This window comes from Chlorocebus sabaeus, chromosome 5 (assembly GCF_047675955.1).
Source record: "Chlorocebus sabaeus isolate Y175 chromosome 5, mChlSab1.0.hap1, whole genome shotgun sequence".
Taxonomy (NCBI): Eukaryota; Metazoa; Chordata; class Mammalia; order Primates; family Cercopithecidae; genus Chlorocebus; species Chlorocebus sabaeus.
The window spans coordinates 44,439,198-44,456,930 of NC_132908.1; the positions used below are offsets into that span (position 1 = coordinate 44,439,198).

General features: G+C 37.5%; 1 protein-coding gene across 5 annotated transcripts in view; it reads left to right on the forward strand.

Moving 5' to 3' along the window:
- Nucleotides 1-17,733, forward strand: part of PHKB (phosphorylase kinase regulatory subunit beta) — a 224,228-nt gene that overhangs the window by 141,249 nt on the left and 65,246 nt on the right. For all 5 annotated transcript variants that reach the window (XM_007992231.3, XM_007992276.3, XM_007992243.3 and 2 more), the window contains one exon: nucleotides 6,915-7,009. In XM_007992231.3, the coding sequence (XP_007990422.1) occupies nucleotides 6,915-7,009 (95 nt within the window). The remainder of the gene's footprint in view (nucleotides 1-6,914; nucleotides 7,010-17,733) is intronic.

The window sequence follows — 17,733 nt, forward strand, 5'->3', positions numbered from 1 at the left end:
GAGGTTATAGATGAGCACGTGGTGTAAGTGGGAACATCAATCTAGGTATAGAAGTGTGGCACAAAGAGAGAAATATGAAGGAAATGCAAAGAAATAAGCTTTCAAAAGACTTGGTTAACCATTTGATTCTTACCAATTTTAATAGATTAGCATTTATGCTTTACAATGATATAAGGTTTCTTAATTTATCTGTCACTATTTATAAATAACAAAATACTGTAATAAAGATAGAATTTAATTTCTGTAGCATGACAGTGAAAACTTGTTGGTTTTAGAAATTTTTTCACATCTTGGCGATCATATAATTGAGATAGGGAAATAATTTACTGCCTGTTTAGAATATCAGTGTGTTAATCAACCCTGTATCATGAGCTAAACTGAAATTAATACATTAAAATTATATGTTGATATCTGCTTCTTTTATTGATTTGGTTTAAATTTTTAAAAAGTAAATTTTTTTTCAGAGAGAAAGGAGAACATTGGTATTATGCAACTTGATTTAGATAAGAAAAATGCAGCATGTCTAAATAGTTTTTTTTATTTCATCCTCCTTCTGGTATTATTTTCACCTATGTAGTGTAGAATGTCAGTGTTCTTAAAGGGCAGGATTACTATGTGATTAAGAGCCCAGACTCTGGAAGCCAACTGACTGTGTCTCAGCTTTGCTGTATACCAATCACAAGAAAGTTGCCTAAACACTCAGGTGCCTCTGGTTCATCATCTGTAAAATGATAAGGTGGTTGTGAGAATTAATGAATGAATATATGTGAAATACTTAAAACAATGCCTGGAGCTTAATAACTGTGTAGGTATTGCTGCTGCTGCAGAGGCCGCGGTGGCTCTGGCAGACTCTGCTGCTGCTCTTCCTCCTTCTTCTTGTTATTCTACTATTAATACTACTTTAATTATTATTGGAAAGATCTTCCAAGAGTCACTAAAATCCTTTGGTGATTTTGTCTCAAATAACAATGCAGATGTGCCTGGAAGGTACCCCAGGATAGAAATCTAATGTAGAAATATTCCTAAAGCTGCAAAGAAATTTATAACCATTGATTCCCTGCTCTGTCATATTCACTACCTAAAAGCAATATATAAAAAGCTATGGAAAATGAACTGTTATCTTTTTAGTAAGTATTATACACAGGTACATTTATACAAAACTCAGCATAGTATTGTTTTTAAGTGATCAGCGTAGAGCCAAAGATCAAGAATGAAATGAACATGTTTTATGGCTTACATGCAGTAAAAATGAAGAAGTGTGCTGACTCACTTTAGAAGTTGGATTTTTTTGTTGTTTTTTATCAATTAATTTGCACATGTGTGAGCATAACTAAGATAACTTTATAGATGCAGACTTGCTGGGTTGGAAAATATGCTCACTGTAAATTTGTGTAGATAACTGACAACTTGCACTCCAAGGAGGTTTTGCAGAATTGCATTTCAGGGACTTTTCCTACCACCACCACCTCTCCCCCGCATATTCTCTTCCAGGCCCATGGAGAAATCCTGCTGTAGTGAGTGAGTCTCTGGTGCTGATGGGTATCCTTCAAGTGTGTTACAACAGAAGGCAGCAGAGAACCACAGACTTAGTGCCTTCCTCCCCACTGCCTTTCACTCTAAATTTCCGTCCATGTTATATCCTTGGATTTTATCAAAAGTTGCCATAAGGAACTACCATGTTAAAAGGGCTTCCATTTTTACAGTGCAACAGCAATTGAGGACGTTGCCTTCATGTTGGTCATTGCCCCATAAAAAAGGAATGCCCCTTCTCAGAAATCTCTTTTAGAATTTTGTATCAGGAAACACTGCTTCTTAACAAACTGATTTCCTTCGTTTATTTTTCTGATTTTTCTGAAAGAAATCTAACTGACTTCTTTCCTATTATTTTTAAAATAGCTTTATTGAGATATGATTTACATACCATATATTTTACCTATTTAAAGTTTACAATTCAGTGATTTTTGATATGTTTATAGAGTTGTGCAACCATCACTGCAATCAGTTTTACAATGTTTTCATCATCTTCCTGCCAAAAAACCTCATGCCCAGTAGCAGTCACTCCTCATTTCCCTCTCATCACTTCCCCCTTTCACCCAGCACTACACAATGGCTAGCCTACTGTCTAATTCTATAGATTTGCCTATTTGGGACATTTCATATAACTCGAAACTGATAATGTGGACTTTTGAATCTGGCTTCTTTCACTCAACGTAGTATTTTCAAGGTTTATCCAAGTTGTAGCATGTTTCAGCAATTCATTCTTTTTATGGCGGAACAATATTCCATTGTATATATACATTACATTTTATTTACCCATATCATCAGCAAATGAACATTTGGGTTGTTTCCACTTCTTAGCTGTTATGAATAATGCTGCTATAGACTTTATATAAAATTATTGTTTGACATATTTTTCATTTCTCTTGGGTGTATACTTAGGCATGTAATTACTGGGTCTACGCTAACTCTTACATTTAACATTTTGAGCAACTTCCAGACTGTTTTCCAAAGCTGCTGTATCATTTTTCTTTCCCATCAACACTATGTGAGGGTTTCTATTTCTCTACATCTTTGCCAACACTTGTTCTTACCTATTTTCCTTTTTCAATTGTAGCCTTCCTAATAGATATAAAGTGATACCTCATTGTGGTTTTGGTTAGCATTTCCCAAATGACTAATGTTGAGCATTTTTTCATGTGCTTATTGGTAATTTGTATATCTCCTTTGGAGAAATGCCTATGTAGACACTGTGGCTATTTTTTAATTGGGTTTTTTTATTTTTATTATTGTGGTGTTATGAGTTTTTCATATCTTCTAGGTTTAAATCCCTTACAAGATACCTGATTTGTGAATGTTTTCTCACCGTTCTTCGGGCTGTTATTTCACTTTCTTGATGGATCTTTTGTGGCACATAAAAGTTATAATTTTGATGAACTCCAGTTTATCTCTTCTTTTATCACTTTTGTTATGATGTCATAGTTTTGTCTAAATCAGTCACAAAGACTTACTCCTATAATTTCTTCTAACAGTTTTATTGTTTTAACTCTTACATTTAACTCTTGGATCTATTTAGAGTTGATATTTATATATGGTGTGAGGAAAAGGTCCAGCTTCATTCTTTTGCATTTGAATATCCAATTGTCTCTGCACTATTTGTCAATTAAAAAAAACATTTTTTGGCTGGGCATAGTGGCTCACGCATGTAATCCCAACACTTTGGGAGGCTGAGGCTTGAGGCCAAGAGTTTAAGACCAGCCTGGCCAACATGGCAAAACCCTGTCTCTACAAAAAACACAAAAATTAGCCAGGCATGGTAGTAAATGCCTGTAATCCCAGCTACTCAGGAGACTGAGGCACCAGAAGAACCTGGGAGGCGAAAGTTGCAGTAAGTTGAGATTGTGCCACTGCACTCCACCTGGGTAACAGAGCAAGACTCTGTCTCAAAACAAAACAAAGAAAAATCCTTTCTCTCCTTACTGAATTGTTTTGACACCCTTGTCAAAAATCAGTTGACTATATATGCAAGGGTTTATTTTTGGACTCTGTATTCTATTTCTGTGTCTATTCTTATGCTAATACCACACTATTAATTACCATAGCTTTTTTCTTTTCCAATCTGATACTTTTTATTACTTTTTCTTTCCCAATTTCCCTGGCTGGAACCTCCAGTTCAATATTGAATAGAAGTGGTGAGAGTGAACATCCTTGTCCTATTCCTGAACTTTGGGGAAAAAGCATTTAGTCTTTTACCATTGAGTGTGATATTAGCTGTAGCTTTTTCGTAGATGCCCTTTATTTGGTTGAATACATTTTATTCTGTTCCTACTTTGTTGAATGTTTTTATTCAAGGATGTTGAATTTTGTCAAATGCATTTTCTCAGTCTGTGGAAGTGATCATACAGTGTTTTCTTCTTTATTTTGTTGGTAGGGTCTATTAGTAATTGACTTTGTGATGTTAAGCCATCCTTGCATTTGTGGGATAGATTCTACTTGGTTATGATGTGTCATCCCTTCTTTATGTTACTGGATTTGGTTTGCTACTATTTTGCTGAGGATTTTTGTGTCTGTAAAACAGATTTTGCTTTGTAATTTTCTTGTGATACTTTGATTTTGGTATTAGAATAATATTGACCTCTTAGAATGAGTTGGGAGGTGTTCCCTCTTTTTTGGGAGGGGGAGCACCGTTTGTGAAAGGTTGGTTTTAATTTTTCTTCAACTGCTTGGTAGAATGCACCAGTGATGCCATCTAGTCTTGAGCTGTGTTTGTGTGTGTGTGTGTGTGTGTGTGTGTGTGTGAAGTTTCAATCACTTTATGTACTTTTTACAAATCTGTTTAGATTTGCTATTCCTTCTTGAGTCAGTTTTGGTAGTTTGTGTCTTTCTGGGAATAATTCATCCATTTCATCTAGGTTATCTAATTTGATGGCATATATTTGATGTGATATTATTCTCTTATAATCCTTTAGTTCTCTAGTAATGTTTCTTTCTTACATTCTTTTTTCTTTTTTTTAAATTATACTTTAAGTTCTAGGGTACATGTGCACAATGTGCAGGTTTGTTACATATATATACCTGTGCCATGTTGGTGTGCTGCACCCATTAACTCATCATTTACATCAGGTGTAACTCCCAATGCCATCCCTCCCCCTACCCCCTCCCCACAATAGGACCTGGTGTGTGATGCTCCCCTTCCTGTGTCCAAGTGATCTCATTGTTCAGTTCCCACCTATGAGTGAGAACATGTGGTATTTGGTTTTCTGTTCTTGCAATATTTGCTGAGAATGATGGTTACCAGCTGCATCCATGTCCCTACAAAGGACACAAACTCATCCTTTTTTATGGCTGCATAGTATTCCATGGTGTATATGTGCCACATTTTCTTAATCCAGTCTGTCACTGATGGACATTTGGGTTGATTCCAAGTCTTTGCTATTGTGAATAGTGCCGCAATAAACATACGTGTGCATGTGTCTTTATAGCAGCGTGACCTATTATAATCCTTTGGGTATATACCCAGTAATGGGATGGCTGGGTCAAATGGTATTTCTAGTTCTAGATCCTTGAGGAATCGCCACACTGTTTTCCACAATGGTTGAACTAGTTTACAGTCCCACCAACAGTGTAAAAGTATTCCTATTTCTCCACATCCTCTCCAGCACCTGTTGTTTCCTGACTTTTGAATGATCGCCATTCTAACTGGTGTGAGATGGTATCTCATTGTGGTTTTGATTTGCATTTCTCTGATGGCCAGTGATGATGAGCATTTTTTCATGTGTCTGTTGGCTGTATGAATGTCTTCTTTTGAGAAATGTCTATTCATATCCTTTGCCCACTTTTTGATGGGTTGTTTTTTTCTTGTAAATTTGATTGAGTTCTTTATAGGTTCTGGATATTAGCCCTTTGTCAGATGAGCAGATTGCAAACATTTTCTCCCATTCTGTAGGTTGCCTGTTCACTCTGATGGTAGTTTCTTTTGCTGTGCAGAAGCTCTTTAGTTTAATTAGATCCCATTTGTCAGTTTTGGCTTTTGTTGCCGTTGCTTTTGGTGTTTTAGACATGAAGTCCTCGCCCATGCCTATGTCCTGAATGGTATTCCCTAGGTTTTCTTCTAGGGTTTTTATGGTTTTAGGTGTAACATTTAAGTCTCTAATCCATCTTGAATTAATTTTCGTATAAGGAGTAAGGAAAGGGTCCAGTTTCAGCTTTCTACTTATGGCTAGCCAATTTTCCTAGCACCATTTATTAAATAGGGAATCCTTTCCCCATTTCTCGTTTTTGTCAGGTTTGTCAAAGATCAGATGGCTGTAGATGTGTGGTATTATTTCTGAGGACTCTTTTCTTTTCCATTGGTCTATATCTCTGTTCTTTCTTGCATTCTTGATTTAGTAATTTGAGTCTTCTCTCTTCTTGGTCAAAGGTTTGCAAAGCTAAAGGTTTGCAAGTTTTATTGAGCTTTTTAAGAAACTACTTTTGATTTCCTTGATTCTGTATTGTTTTTCTATACTTTGTTTCATTAATTTCCACTCTAATCTTTATTATTTCCTTCCTTCTGTTGCTTTTGATTTAGTTTGCTCTTTTTCATCCACTGTCTTTTTTTTTTTGAGACAGAGTCTCTCTCTATTGCCCAGGCTGTAGTACAGTGACACAATCTTGGCTCACTGCAACTTCCGCCTCCCGGGTTCAAGTGATTCTCCTGCCTCAGCCTCCTGAGTAGCTGGGATTACAGGTGCACACCACCACGCCCAGCTATTTTTTTTTTTTTTTTTTTTTGTATTTTTAGTAGAGATGGGGTTTCACCATGTTGGCCAGGCTGGTCTCGAACTCCTGACCTTGTGATCTGCCCACCTCGGCCTCCCAAAGTGCTGGGATTACAGGCATGAGCCACCGCGCCCAGCCGTCTCATCCACTGTCTTAGGGTGGAAAAATAGGTTATTGATTTGAGATTTTTCTTCTGTTTAATATAGGACTTTATAGATATAATTTTTTCTCTGAGCATTGTTTTACCCACATCTCATTGATTTTGGTGTTTGTCTTTATTTTCATTAATCTCCTCAGAAAGTATATTAGAATATATTTTCTCATTTCCCTTTTGATTTATTATTTGACCCATTAGTTATTTAGTAGTATGTTTTCATTTCCACCTATGTGTGAATTTATAAGATTTCTTTCTGTTATTGATTCCTAATTTCATTCCCTTATGGTCAGACAATATACTTTTTATGATTTCAGTCCTTTTCTATATATTGAGGCTTATTTTATGGCCTAGTATGTGGTATATCCTGGCAGAGGATGTTTCATGTACACTGAGAAAAATGTATATTCTGCTCTTGTTGGAGTATTTTCTAAAAGTCTAGTTGGTTTATAGTGTTATGCAAATGCATTTTCAGTAATGTCATTCCCCTTCTTTTTTTCAGCTGATGAACTAATCAGTCCTAAAGACATTGATCCTGTGCAGCGCTATGTCCCACTAAAAGATCAACGTAACGTGAGCATGAGGTTTTCCAATCAGGTAAAGAGATATTGTATTTCTTAATTTAGACTCGCCCAGAGACATTTAAGCTTAATTGAAGAGTATATTTTTGTTCTGAATAGGTTTTTTTGGTTCCTTCTGAAGGAAAGGTTTCTCCCTCTTCTGGTTAGTTAAGATTTTCTTGTGGTAAAGGGCTATTTGTTAATGAGGAAGTGCATTTCAGATGGGTCCAACAAAGTGCCTTCCAGGTAAACATTTCCATCTTCAGAATATTGAGTTTAAGGTGTCAAGTGTCTTTGAGAAGAAGCAGTGCATCTGGGTGGCAGGAGGACCAGTGATCGAAGGGAGTGAGATCCCCCGAAAGTCCTGTGCTTGATGTCTCCCCTGCACTGTGGCTCCATGACAAGGCTGAGTGACTGACAGAGTTGTTACAGCAACAGCGACTTGGTGACGTGTTGGGGAAGGAATACTTTTCCAATTTTTACATTTAGTAGCTATGGATTCAGACTGTGTTGTGTCAACAAAATAAGTGTTTGTAGGATCAGCAAGATTGATATTGACTTGAGCAAACCCTCAAGCATTAAATGATACCAGTAATGAGGACTGTTAAAATGAGAATGTTGTGGATTGCGGAAATTGCCTGAGGAGAAAGGGAATGAACCTGCATGTGTGCCTTGGATTCTAAGCAGTGAACATGCATTTAATAAGATTGGTATCAACACTTACAGAAGATAATCTTACAAATGGAAATGTTCCTTATATTAAAAAAAATACGTATTTTACACACACACACACACACACACACAGAGAGCAATAAGTGCTTGTTTTAATAAGAGAAAGGGAGAGCCAATGGCCCCATTAGATTGTATTGCACTGTTTCTCTGACTCTTTTGCTGGTCTTCAGCAAAACATGTAATGACTCTGAGTTATTTATGGATGAGAAGCTATTTGAGAGACTTGTAAATAAATGCTATGGTTTTCTCAAGAACATAAAATTCCTGTGTTAATATGTGATGGAAATTTCTCACTGGCCTGTTAGCTCCTTATATAAGAGGGGATTTGGCCTTTATCTTAGTTACCGCTCATGTTGGTACAATTGGCAGAGTTGTTCTCAGCACTTGGTGACGTGTTGGGGAAGGAGTCGTTTTTAAATTTTTGCATTTAGTAGCTATGGATTCAGACTGTGTCGTGTCAAGAAAACAAGCGTTTGTAGGTGCAGTGCAAGTGTACAGTCTGTACCGATTTGAAATACACCATTTTACTTGAAGACATGGCAAAATAGGGAATTTATCCAACTTCATATTACCAGTGCTGGGACTGAGCCATTTTAAGACTAATATGTATCACTTAAATAGTATTCCACATGTGTGACCCACTTCTCTAGAGTGACAAAACCTCAAAGCCTTTTCTTAGAAAATAAATTAATAGGTCACAGATTTGAGGTGTGCGGACAGGAGCCAGAGAACATCAAAGCATTTCATAGGCATATGGCTAACAAAATCATCAATTTAAACAGTTGTTTCATGCTTGACACATATAATGATGGCTGTGGGTTATGTGTAAATTTTGGTGTACAACATACTGCTTGCAACTCTTTCTCTCCTGCTCAAGAAAGCTTATCAGGATATGAGTGACTGAGAGTGAATTTTAAAGAGAATTCACTCTGCAGGTAGGTTTTATGTCAAAATTACTTTGTACTGCTGCTACTGAATTATCTGTATCATGCCTCCCAAGTGGAGCCACATCCTAGCTAAGAGAAATGTTCTTCTCCTGTAGCCACATGGCAGAATACCTCTGTGCAGTGTTGTATAGAGTTTCTGAGAGGGAGGTGATGGGGATATTTGCAGCAGAAAACTACTGGGAGTGGATATGTCGCCACGTGGTTGTGGTGATATATAAAATATTGAAGCTGCCTTGCCATTTTCTCAGCCATTTTAAGCAGTAGGCAAGACCTGGCATGCACATGTCTGTTCCCGGGACTGGGCGAAGTAGACTGATGAAATAGAGGGGCCAGACATATCTCCAGATGTGCAGCCCTCTGTTTGAAATGTTGGTGTCAGTAGCCACTTAGTCATGATTGAACAGGTGAGATTTTGTAACTAACTGATCTGTGGGAATTCACTAGGTGCTTTAAACCCTGCCACAAGTTAGGAAAGTAAATAGGGAGTAGTAAAGTCCAAGCAGTTTCTGAAAATGGTAGAAGTGCTTACCCTCGAAAGAAGGTATGTCAGGGATCCCATGACTACCCTCAGCCACTGTAATTCACTAGAGGACTCACAGAACTTAGAAGCTGTTAAACTTACACTTAGGGGTGATTACTGTGAAAGGATACAGAATAAAATCGGCAAAGGGAAAAGGCACATGCGGCAAGTCCTGAGGAACTTCGGCACAGGCTTCCAAGTGTCTTCTTCCAGTGGAGTCAAGTGAGATGCACTTAATTACTCTAGCGAGGATGTGTCAACACATGCATAGTGTTGCCAACCAGGGAAGCTTGCTCAAGCTTTGTTGTGTTTAGTTTTTACTAAAGGTCAGTTATGTAGGCATGCAGCATCTCAATTGTTTAAGCACCAGCCCCACAGGGAAAACCCAGATGTTCACTGTAAATCACATTGTTAGTGCAAACTCTCTGGACAAACTGGTACACCGTGGCCCAAGGCCTCAGGCATGCAAAACACTCTTATCATCTTGTGAGTCTCTTAGTTTTTCTCAAATGTTTTCTGTTTCTTTATTTTTGACTATATTTTACATTAATTGCATTTTATTAAAATTTTGTGTAATTTTGTGTAACCACCATCATGGTCAAGATACTTAATTGTACCATCCCATATCACCATAAGGCTTCCTTGTGTTACTCCTTTATAATCATACCCACTTCCTTCACCCCAATTCTTAACCCCTTGCAACGACTAATATGTTCTTTATTTTATAAATCTGTCATTTTAGGGGTGTTATAAAAATTGAACTGTACCTAACCTTTTGGGATTGGCTTTTTTCACTCAACATAATTTCCATGAGATTCATCCAAGTTGTTGCATGTATCAACAGTGTATTAGTCCATTCTCAACTGCTATAAAGAAATACCTGAGGGTGGGTGATTTATAAAGAAAAGAGGTTTAATTGGCTCATGGTTCTGCAGACTGTACAGGAAGCATAGCAACTTCCATGCTTCCAGGCTTTTGGGGAGGCCTCAGGGAGGTTTTACTCATGGAGGAAGGCAAAGCAGGAAAAGGCGTCTTATATGGCAGGAGCAGGAGAGTGAGGGGGAGAGCCTACACACTTTTAAACAACCAGATCTTGTGAGAACTCACTATGCAGTACCAAGGGGGAATGGTGCTACCATTCTTGAGAACTCCTCCTCCATGATCCAGCCACATCCCACCAGTCCCTACCTTCAACACTGGAAATTACAGCTAGACATGAAATTTGGGTGGGGACATAGATCAAAACCATATCACATAGTTTGTTTCTTTTTATTGCTGAGTTGTACGCCATGGTATGGTGGTACCTTAGTTTGTTTAACCATTCACACATTGAAGAAAATCCTGCAGGTTATTTGAACATTTTTTAGAATTCCACTTTAATTTATTCATAATGTTCATTTATAATGTTTTTTCATATATCACTTTTTAAATTTTCGTTAGTTGGTTGCTCTAGGAATTACTGTATACATTCATGTTATCAAAAGTGTAGTGGTATCATTTTGCCACTTTAAGTGAATTATAGAAACCTTACTTCTTCCATTAGTTTCCCTTACCTTTTTCATTTCTTAAACATAATTTTTAAAAATATTTCCTCTGTCTTCATTGAGCAGCACATCAAATTTTTGAAAATTTTTGCTTCAACCATAAACTTTGATTCAAGAAGTTCACGGGATGAAGGATAGTCTATTGTGCTGACCTCAGTTTTTACCATTTCATGTTCTTTCCTATCTGAATGTCCCAGCCTTCTTCTGTTATTTTCTTTCTGTTTGGAGACCTTCCTTTAGACATTATCTATGGGTAGGTGTGCTAGCAACAAATTTCTTAGTTTTTCTTTGTCTGAGAATATCTTTATTTCACCTTCATTCCTGAAGGGTAGTTACGTTGGATATAGGATTGCTAGTTAACAATTGTTTTATTTCAGCAGTAAGAAATATTGTGCCACTTCCTCTGGCTTCTGTAGTTTCAAATGAGAAATTCCCTGTCAGTTCAAATTTGTGTTCCTCTACAGGTAATGCCCCATTTCTTCTTGTCTTAAGTCTCCTTATGCCACTGGGTGGAGGGCCAGAAGCTACCCAGCTCAGCTGACATGGGAGGATCAGCCTAATTGCTGTTGCCCCTGGTGTGGAGCAGGGGTTGAGTAGGACTGTCATTGCTTTGAAACCTCTGCAGGTGAATTGGACTGCCCAAGGGTACCTGAGTAGTAGAGCACTGTGGGGTCAGGAAGCTCCCTGGGGCTGCAAATATGTTGGCCCATTAGTGCTCTGGTTGTGAAGCAGAGGTTCGGTTGGCTCACCAGGACTTTGAAGTTGCTGCTGAAGACAGATTGGCCAACTGGTATCTCAGTTGAAGAGCTGAGATTAGAGCTCCCCACTTGGTCTCTGTTGTGCTTTCCATTTCCCAGTCCTCTGGTGAGAGAAACAGATTTTTCTTTTTTCTATGCCTATTGGTTATTTCAGGCTGCAGACTCCTGCCCTGCCCAGCCTAGCATATATGTAGTCTCAAGAATCTCACTGTATTGCCATTCTTCAAGTGCTGAGGCCTCTGGCCAGCCCGGTCTGCTTTCTTTCCAGCTTTCAGAATCCTTTAATAGTTATCTGTCTAGGCCATCTTATTCCTACTTCCAATTTTTATAGTGGATAATGTATGTTCATAAGTCTTTCTACAAGTAAAAAGATTTCTTCTGTTCCTTTACTCATCTTTTTTCTTCAGAGTAATTTTTTAAACAATAATGGCTATCATTTATTGAGCACTTATTTTTAATAGCAGCTTTATTGAGGTAGAATTGCATCCCATACAATTCACTAATTTAAAGCATACAATTAAATGGTTTTTAGTATATTTACCAGAACCAATTTTAGAACATTCAGAACTATTCGGATACTATGGTCATTTTTTAATTGATTTGTTTCTTTTATTATTGTATTGTAACAGTTTTTTATATATTCTGAGACCTTTATATGATTGTAAAAATTTTTTCCCATTCTGTGGATTATCATTCCAGTTTCTTCTTGGTGTCATTTGGAGCACAGAAGTTTCTAATTTTGAAGAAGCCTCATTTATCTATTTTTTTCCTTTAGTTGCTTGTGCTTATGGTATCATGTCTAAGAAACCATTGCCTAATCCAAGGTCATGAAGATTGGTGTCTGTGTTTTCTTCTAAGAATTTTATAGTTTTAGCTCTTATATTTAGACCTGTGATCCATTCTGAGTTAATTTTATATAAGGTATGAGGTATAAAGCCAGCTTCATTCTTTGCATGTGGTTATACAGTTGTCAACATTTGTTGATTCTTCACAGTACATTTTTTCTTTTTTTAAATTAAAGTAAAATATATATGATGTATATAAATATTATATATTGCCGAGACTAGCTTGGCCGTAGAGACCCTAACCTAGCGGCGCTAGAGGAATTAAAGACACACACACAGAAATACAGAGTGTGGAGTGGGAAATCAGGGATCTCACTGCCTTCAGAGCTGAGAGCCTTGAACAGAGATTTACCCACATATTTATTGACAGCAAGCCAGTCATAAGATTTACTAAAAGTATTCCTTATGGGAAATAAAGGGATGGGCCGAAATAAAGGGATGGGCTGTGGCTAGTTATCTGCAGCATGAACATGTCCTTAAGGCACACATTGCTTATGCTATTGTTGTGGTTTAAGAACACCTTAAGCGGTTTTCCACCCTGGGTGGGCCAGGTGTTCCTTGCCCTCATTCGGTAAACCAACAGCCTTCCAGTGTGGGCGTCAAGGCCATCACAAGCATATCACAGTGCTTCAGAGATTTTGCTTGTGGCTGCTTCTCCCACTTCCGACCTGTCCTCCATTGTGCTTGCAAACCAAGTGCCCCTCTGGGTCTCTTCTAGTTGGTGGGTCAGCTCTCATACCTGCTGCAGCACTTTGGTGATACTCTAAGTGGTATTGTTTGTTTTATACAGGTTTTCTCTGCTCTGCTTTATTCATTAATGTATTTTTATTTGCCATCTTTTACACTAGAAATGTGTTTAAATACCTTGTTATCTCATGACCTTCTTTCTTTTTGTCATTGCTCTGGCTTAGTCTTTTTTGTTTATTTTAAATCTGTAGCCGGTCTTTTCTCTGGGATCTGAAGAGAGATGAGAACTGAGAGCATATATGCACTCTGCTCTCTGGAACTAGGAGCCCAGGCCTCACCTCCTCTGCTTAAGTCTTTCCTCGTTGTTTCTGTTGAGTGTCTTTTTCTCCTTCTATACCCAATGTTTCTTCAGTTGTTACGGAATAAACCGAACACTGTGATATATATGAGTAGAGGTAGATATTTACTAAATAGTTGTGATGGCCCCAAATAGATACAAACCAAGTAAATTAAACACCAGACTTACTAAATTGTCTGGGAAAGTCATATTTAAAGGAAAATTTACCACAAACTCTTCATTGGACCATCCTTTATTCTTATAAACAGGGTAACAATGTCTGCTTTTCTACCCCCACTTTTCTATGGCACATTTGATTTGGGGAAAATAAATTATACAAAATACTATATTATCCCATCCTACAAATTACTCCCGGGCAAGAAGTCACGTGTTTAGAAGCTGTGCCATTAAGACTGACTTCTTTTGCAAACTTCGTGTACAACACATGTCACTATTGCAGTTGTTGGTTTACATGCCTCACTTCCTCAAAGAGGTCCTGAAAGTAGAGAATGTGTCTTACTCTTGTCTTCTGTTATCCTAGTTTGGTATTTGACAGGACCAGAGAATAGAATTGATAGATACAATGATAATTACTATTGATTGTGTTTCTTTTGTTTATTGGCAGTGTACACTCCACTTTTATACACACTATATCTGATTTTAACATTTTTTTTCTGAGACAAATATTATATCCATTTTACAGGTAGACAACGTGAGTCTCAGAGAGGTTTAGTAATCTCTCCGAGGTCACACAGTTGTCAAGTGACAAAACCAATATGAAGGTGCTAACTGAAGAAGGAAGGAGGGAATGTCAAGCATTTGGAAGCAGTGATTTTTGTAATGGTGTGAAGGAGTTAACAGGAGAAATAGCTTGTTTCTTGAACAGCCTGGCTGAATATCACATCATAGGAACACAGTTGCACCTGTGCCTTACGATGCTGAGAGGCCTGTGGAAGTGATCTGAAAAATTAAATACAAAGATGCCCCATCAGTACAAAATGTATGCTGGGATTCATTATATCATCATGTTAATTATTTCCTTCTTTCTTCTTCCCTGTTATGCTAGGGTGAAACCAAGTCCACAGATCTATAACAGTCATTTTAGTAGGGATTTTCTTCTTCCTTATCCAAAGGAAAACACTTTCAGGAGGTGTTTACTCCCTCTCCCTGTTCACCCTAACTTGTTCCTATTAAAGGACCCATCATCTTCTGTTGCCTAGGTAATTCTGGTGCCAGGTACCCACTGATTATCTACGAATGAGACCTTCGTCGTTCGTACTGCAGCGCCTCTGCCGTGCTAATGTGAGATAATGGTTTCTTGAAGACTGTTGTTTCCAGCCTTTGCAGCTCATTCAAACTTGGGAGAGCTCTGGTTGCAGCAGAAACTGCAAGCAGCTGGCCATATGCATTTTATTGATTTATTGTATTTTGCATTACAGTTGTCCACTAGGGATAAGGTGATCCCTAGAGAACATCTATTTATAGTAACTAAGGGGTGGGTTTCTGGAGTTCTATAGCAAATGGACTTATTTTTACATGTGTATTATACTAATTAGAATACAGAAGATTCCTGGTTAAGTAGGAAAATACACCTCTTACCTTTTTAAATGTTTTTGGAATATTGTCTGAAACTATTATATTTAACAGGCAATAGCCAGCCAGGAATTGCTTTTTTCCCCCTTCATTTTGTTTTTAAATCAATTTAAGAAAAATTGATGTTTCTCAAAATTGATGTTGTTGGATAAAGCAGTATTTTTACATAAATAAGCCATTCTAGTGTCAAGGGAAGAATCATAGAAAAAAATTCTGATATGAAAATACTATTTCAATATTCAAGAGTACAAATAGGAAAGGTTTCATATTGTTTGGATGTTCTGCCTAGCAAAATGGTTAAGAATACAGGAGGTACACTGCATGCTTCTGAATCCAACCTTGGGCTTAGCCATTGTTGTTACTTGTATTTTGATAGTTCCAATGCAGACATGACAATTAATTGAGGTGCCCAGTAGTTAATATAAATAAAAGATGTAAGATGGTGTTCTATTGAACATGGTTCGTGGTGGAAATTAACCTATGGGAGCAGACAATTCTTAGAAGGCCAGGCTCCAGGCTTCATTCTTTCCCACAGTATAGGTAATGCGGATGGTGGAGTAAAGAGATGTTCTGGCCGGGCTTGGTGGCTCACGCCTGTAATCCCAGCACTTTGGGAGGCCAAGGCGGGTGGATCACAAGGTCAGGAGTTCAAAACCAGGCTGGCCAACACGGTGAAACCCCGTCTGTACTAAAATACAAAAATTAGCCAGATGTGGTGGTATGCACCTGTAGTCCCAGCTACTCAGGAGGCTGAGGCAGGAGAATTACTTGAACCCAGGAGGCAGAGGTTGTAGTGAGCCAAGATCATGCCACTGCACTCCAGCCTGGGTGACAGAGTGAGACCCTGTCTCAAAAAGAAAAAGAAAAAAAGATGTTCCAGGAAGGGCAGGACAGAGTAATCTAGCAAGAAGATTGAAACAGTGTAAGGTGTAAAGAATTTTGATGTATTGGTTCAGGAAGGCTGACTACCTCATTGGCTGGGAGGAGCAGCAAAGCACTGGCAGAAATTCAGGTGCTAGTTCTTTAGACCTTGTGTGATTTACCTGCAGTATAATCTGAGGAAGGACTCCTAGCATCTCTGGAGTGTAGTTCTCTAATCTGTAAAATTATTTGGCTGGGTTTAATTCGTAAATTCCCTTTTAGTGCTTCTGTTGCTGGCTTCCATAATCTAGGTTTTTGGTAACCTTTGAGTGACTTTAGTGGAGTAGCGTGCCCAGAAGCCAGACTGTAGGGAGTTAAAGAGCAGTTATATGGTGGAAGACCATGTGCTCAGAAAGTTGAGTTTACTGCAATCCAAGAAAGGTTATAAGCCCCTCCTAATTTAGTAGATACTTTATATAGCACTCCTACAATATGGACTTGTAGCTATTTCCGTTTTTAAAGTTTTGTTCCAAATCTATTCAGTTTTTAAAGATTTATTAGTCTTTAAAAAGATTTAAGGAAATTTAAGGTGGTTAAGGAAATTTTGCATGTGGCTCTGTTTTATTTGGCTCAGTTTATTCTAATGTTCTCAAATAGTTTAACCAATTTGAGACATAATTTCTACTTAAAAGATTAAAAGATAACAACAACAACTTCACTAGCTTGGCAAAGAAATAAAGTGTTCATGTGGGTCCAAAAACCCAAATTTATCTACAAGCATGGGAGTGAATTTCAGTACTGAATAGAAGTTCTTATGATTATCATAATAAAACAGAATAAAATAGTCAAGGCATCAAAGATGCTTCTGAGAGAGCCTAGCCTAAATATGCCACAGCCACACAGAGTTTCTCCTCAGGTAATTCTGTCTGCTGTCTTGAAGGGTAGTGAAAGGTTTCTTATCAATTGGTGTTTATACCTGAGCCAATTAAAATTCAATGCCTTGATAAAAAAAAATCCAGAACTGAGAAAACTTGAATTGGAAGTCAAAAAAATGAGCTTAAACACATTTAATAACGTAATTCTAATTAACCCACTTAACCTATTAAAATTAAAAGTTTCAATAATAGGCATGATGTATAATAAAATATTTCATCTACAGGATGGAAACTTCTTATACTCATGGCTAAAATGTAAAAGAAGGAAAAATAGAAGTGAGAAAGCAAGATTAATGGTCCAGAATAAAGACGTACAAGGATTATTGTGATCTAGTATTGTTTTAATGAATCTGTATTTCTGACATTTTTCTCTGAAGAAAGAAATCTCAGTTTTTCATAAATATGAATAAATTTATGAATTTAACTTGAAATTTACCTACTTCACTTTTTTCCTGTTTTGAATCCATTCGCAGTTTTTAAAGGTCTAGCGATCTTTGAGGAAAACCTATCAATTAATGCCTTCTAGCTCCACCATATTTAATAATCTATATCCTGACAAGTTGCCCCCTTCTAAGCCAGAGGATTGGGCTTTGGGAGCCCCTACTTTCTTGAGGAATGATTTTTCTCTCTGAAGTCCTTGGAGAGTTCCATGTATTTTTGCCGTCATGCAGGTGAATAAAATACAAGTATTTTTAGTCAGCTACTTAAGGCAATATTTTACATTAATGGCAGAATTATCATGATAGAGCAGATCATGTGTATTGACACACCCTTGAGAGAATTCAGTTTCATATTCAGTGACACCCAAGCTTTGACTCTGCGAAGTAGACTAGCCCATTTCATATGCCAATTAAAATGGATTGATCTACTTTGACAGTCTTTGGAGAAAAGGCCAGTATGAAAGGAATGCTTTTTAGTCATAAGAGCTTATTTTCTGTGCTGCAAGTTTCCAAATTGTGGATGAGAGTCAGTACTTGTTTGCTAAATCGTGTACATATTTAT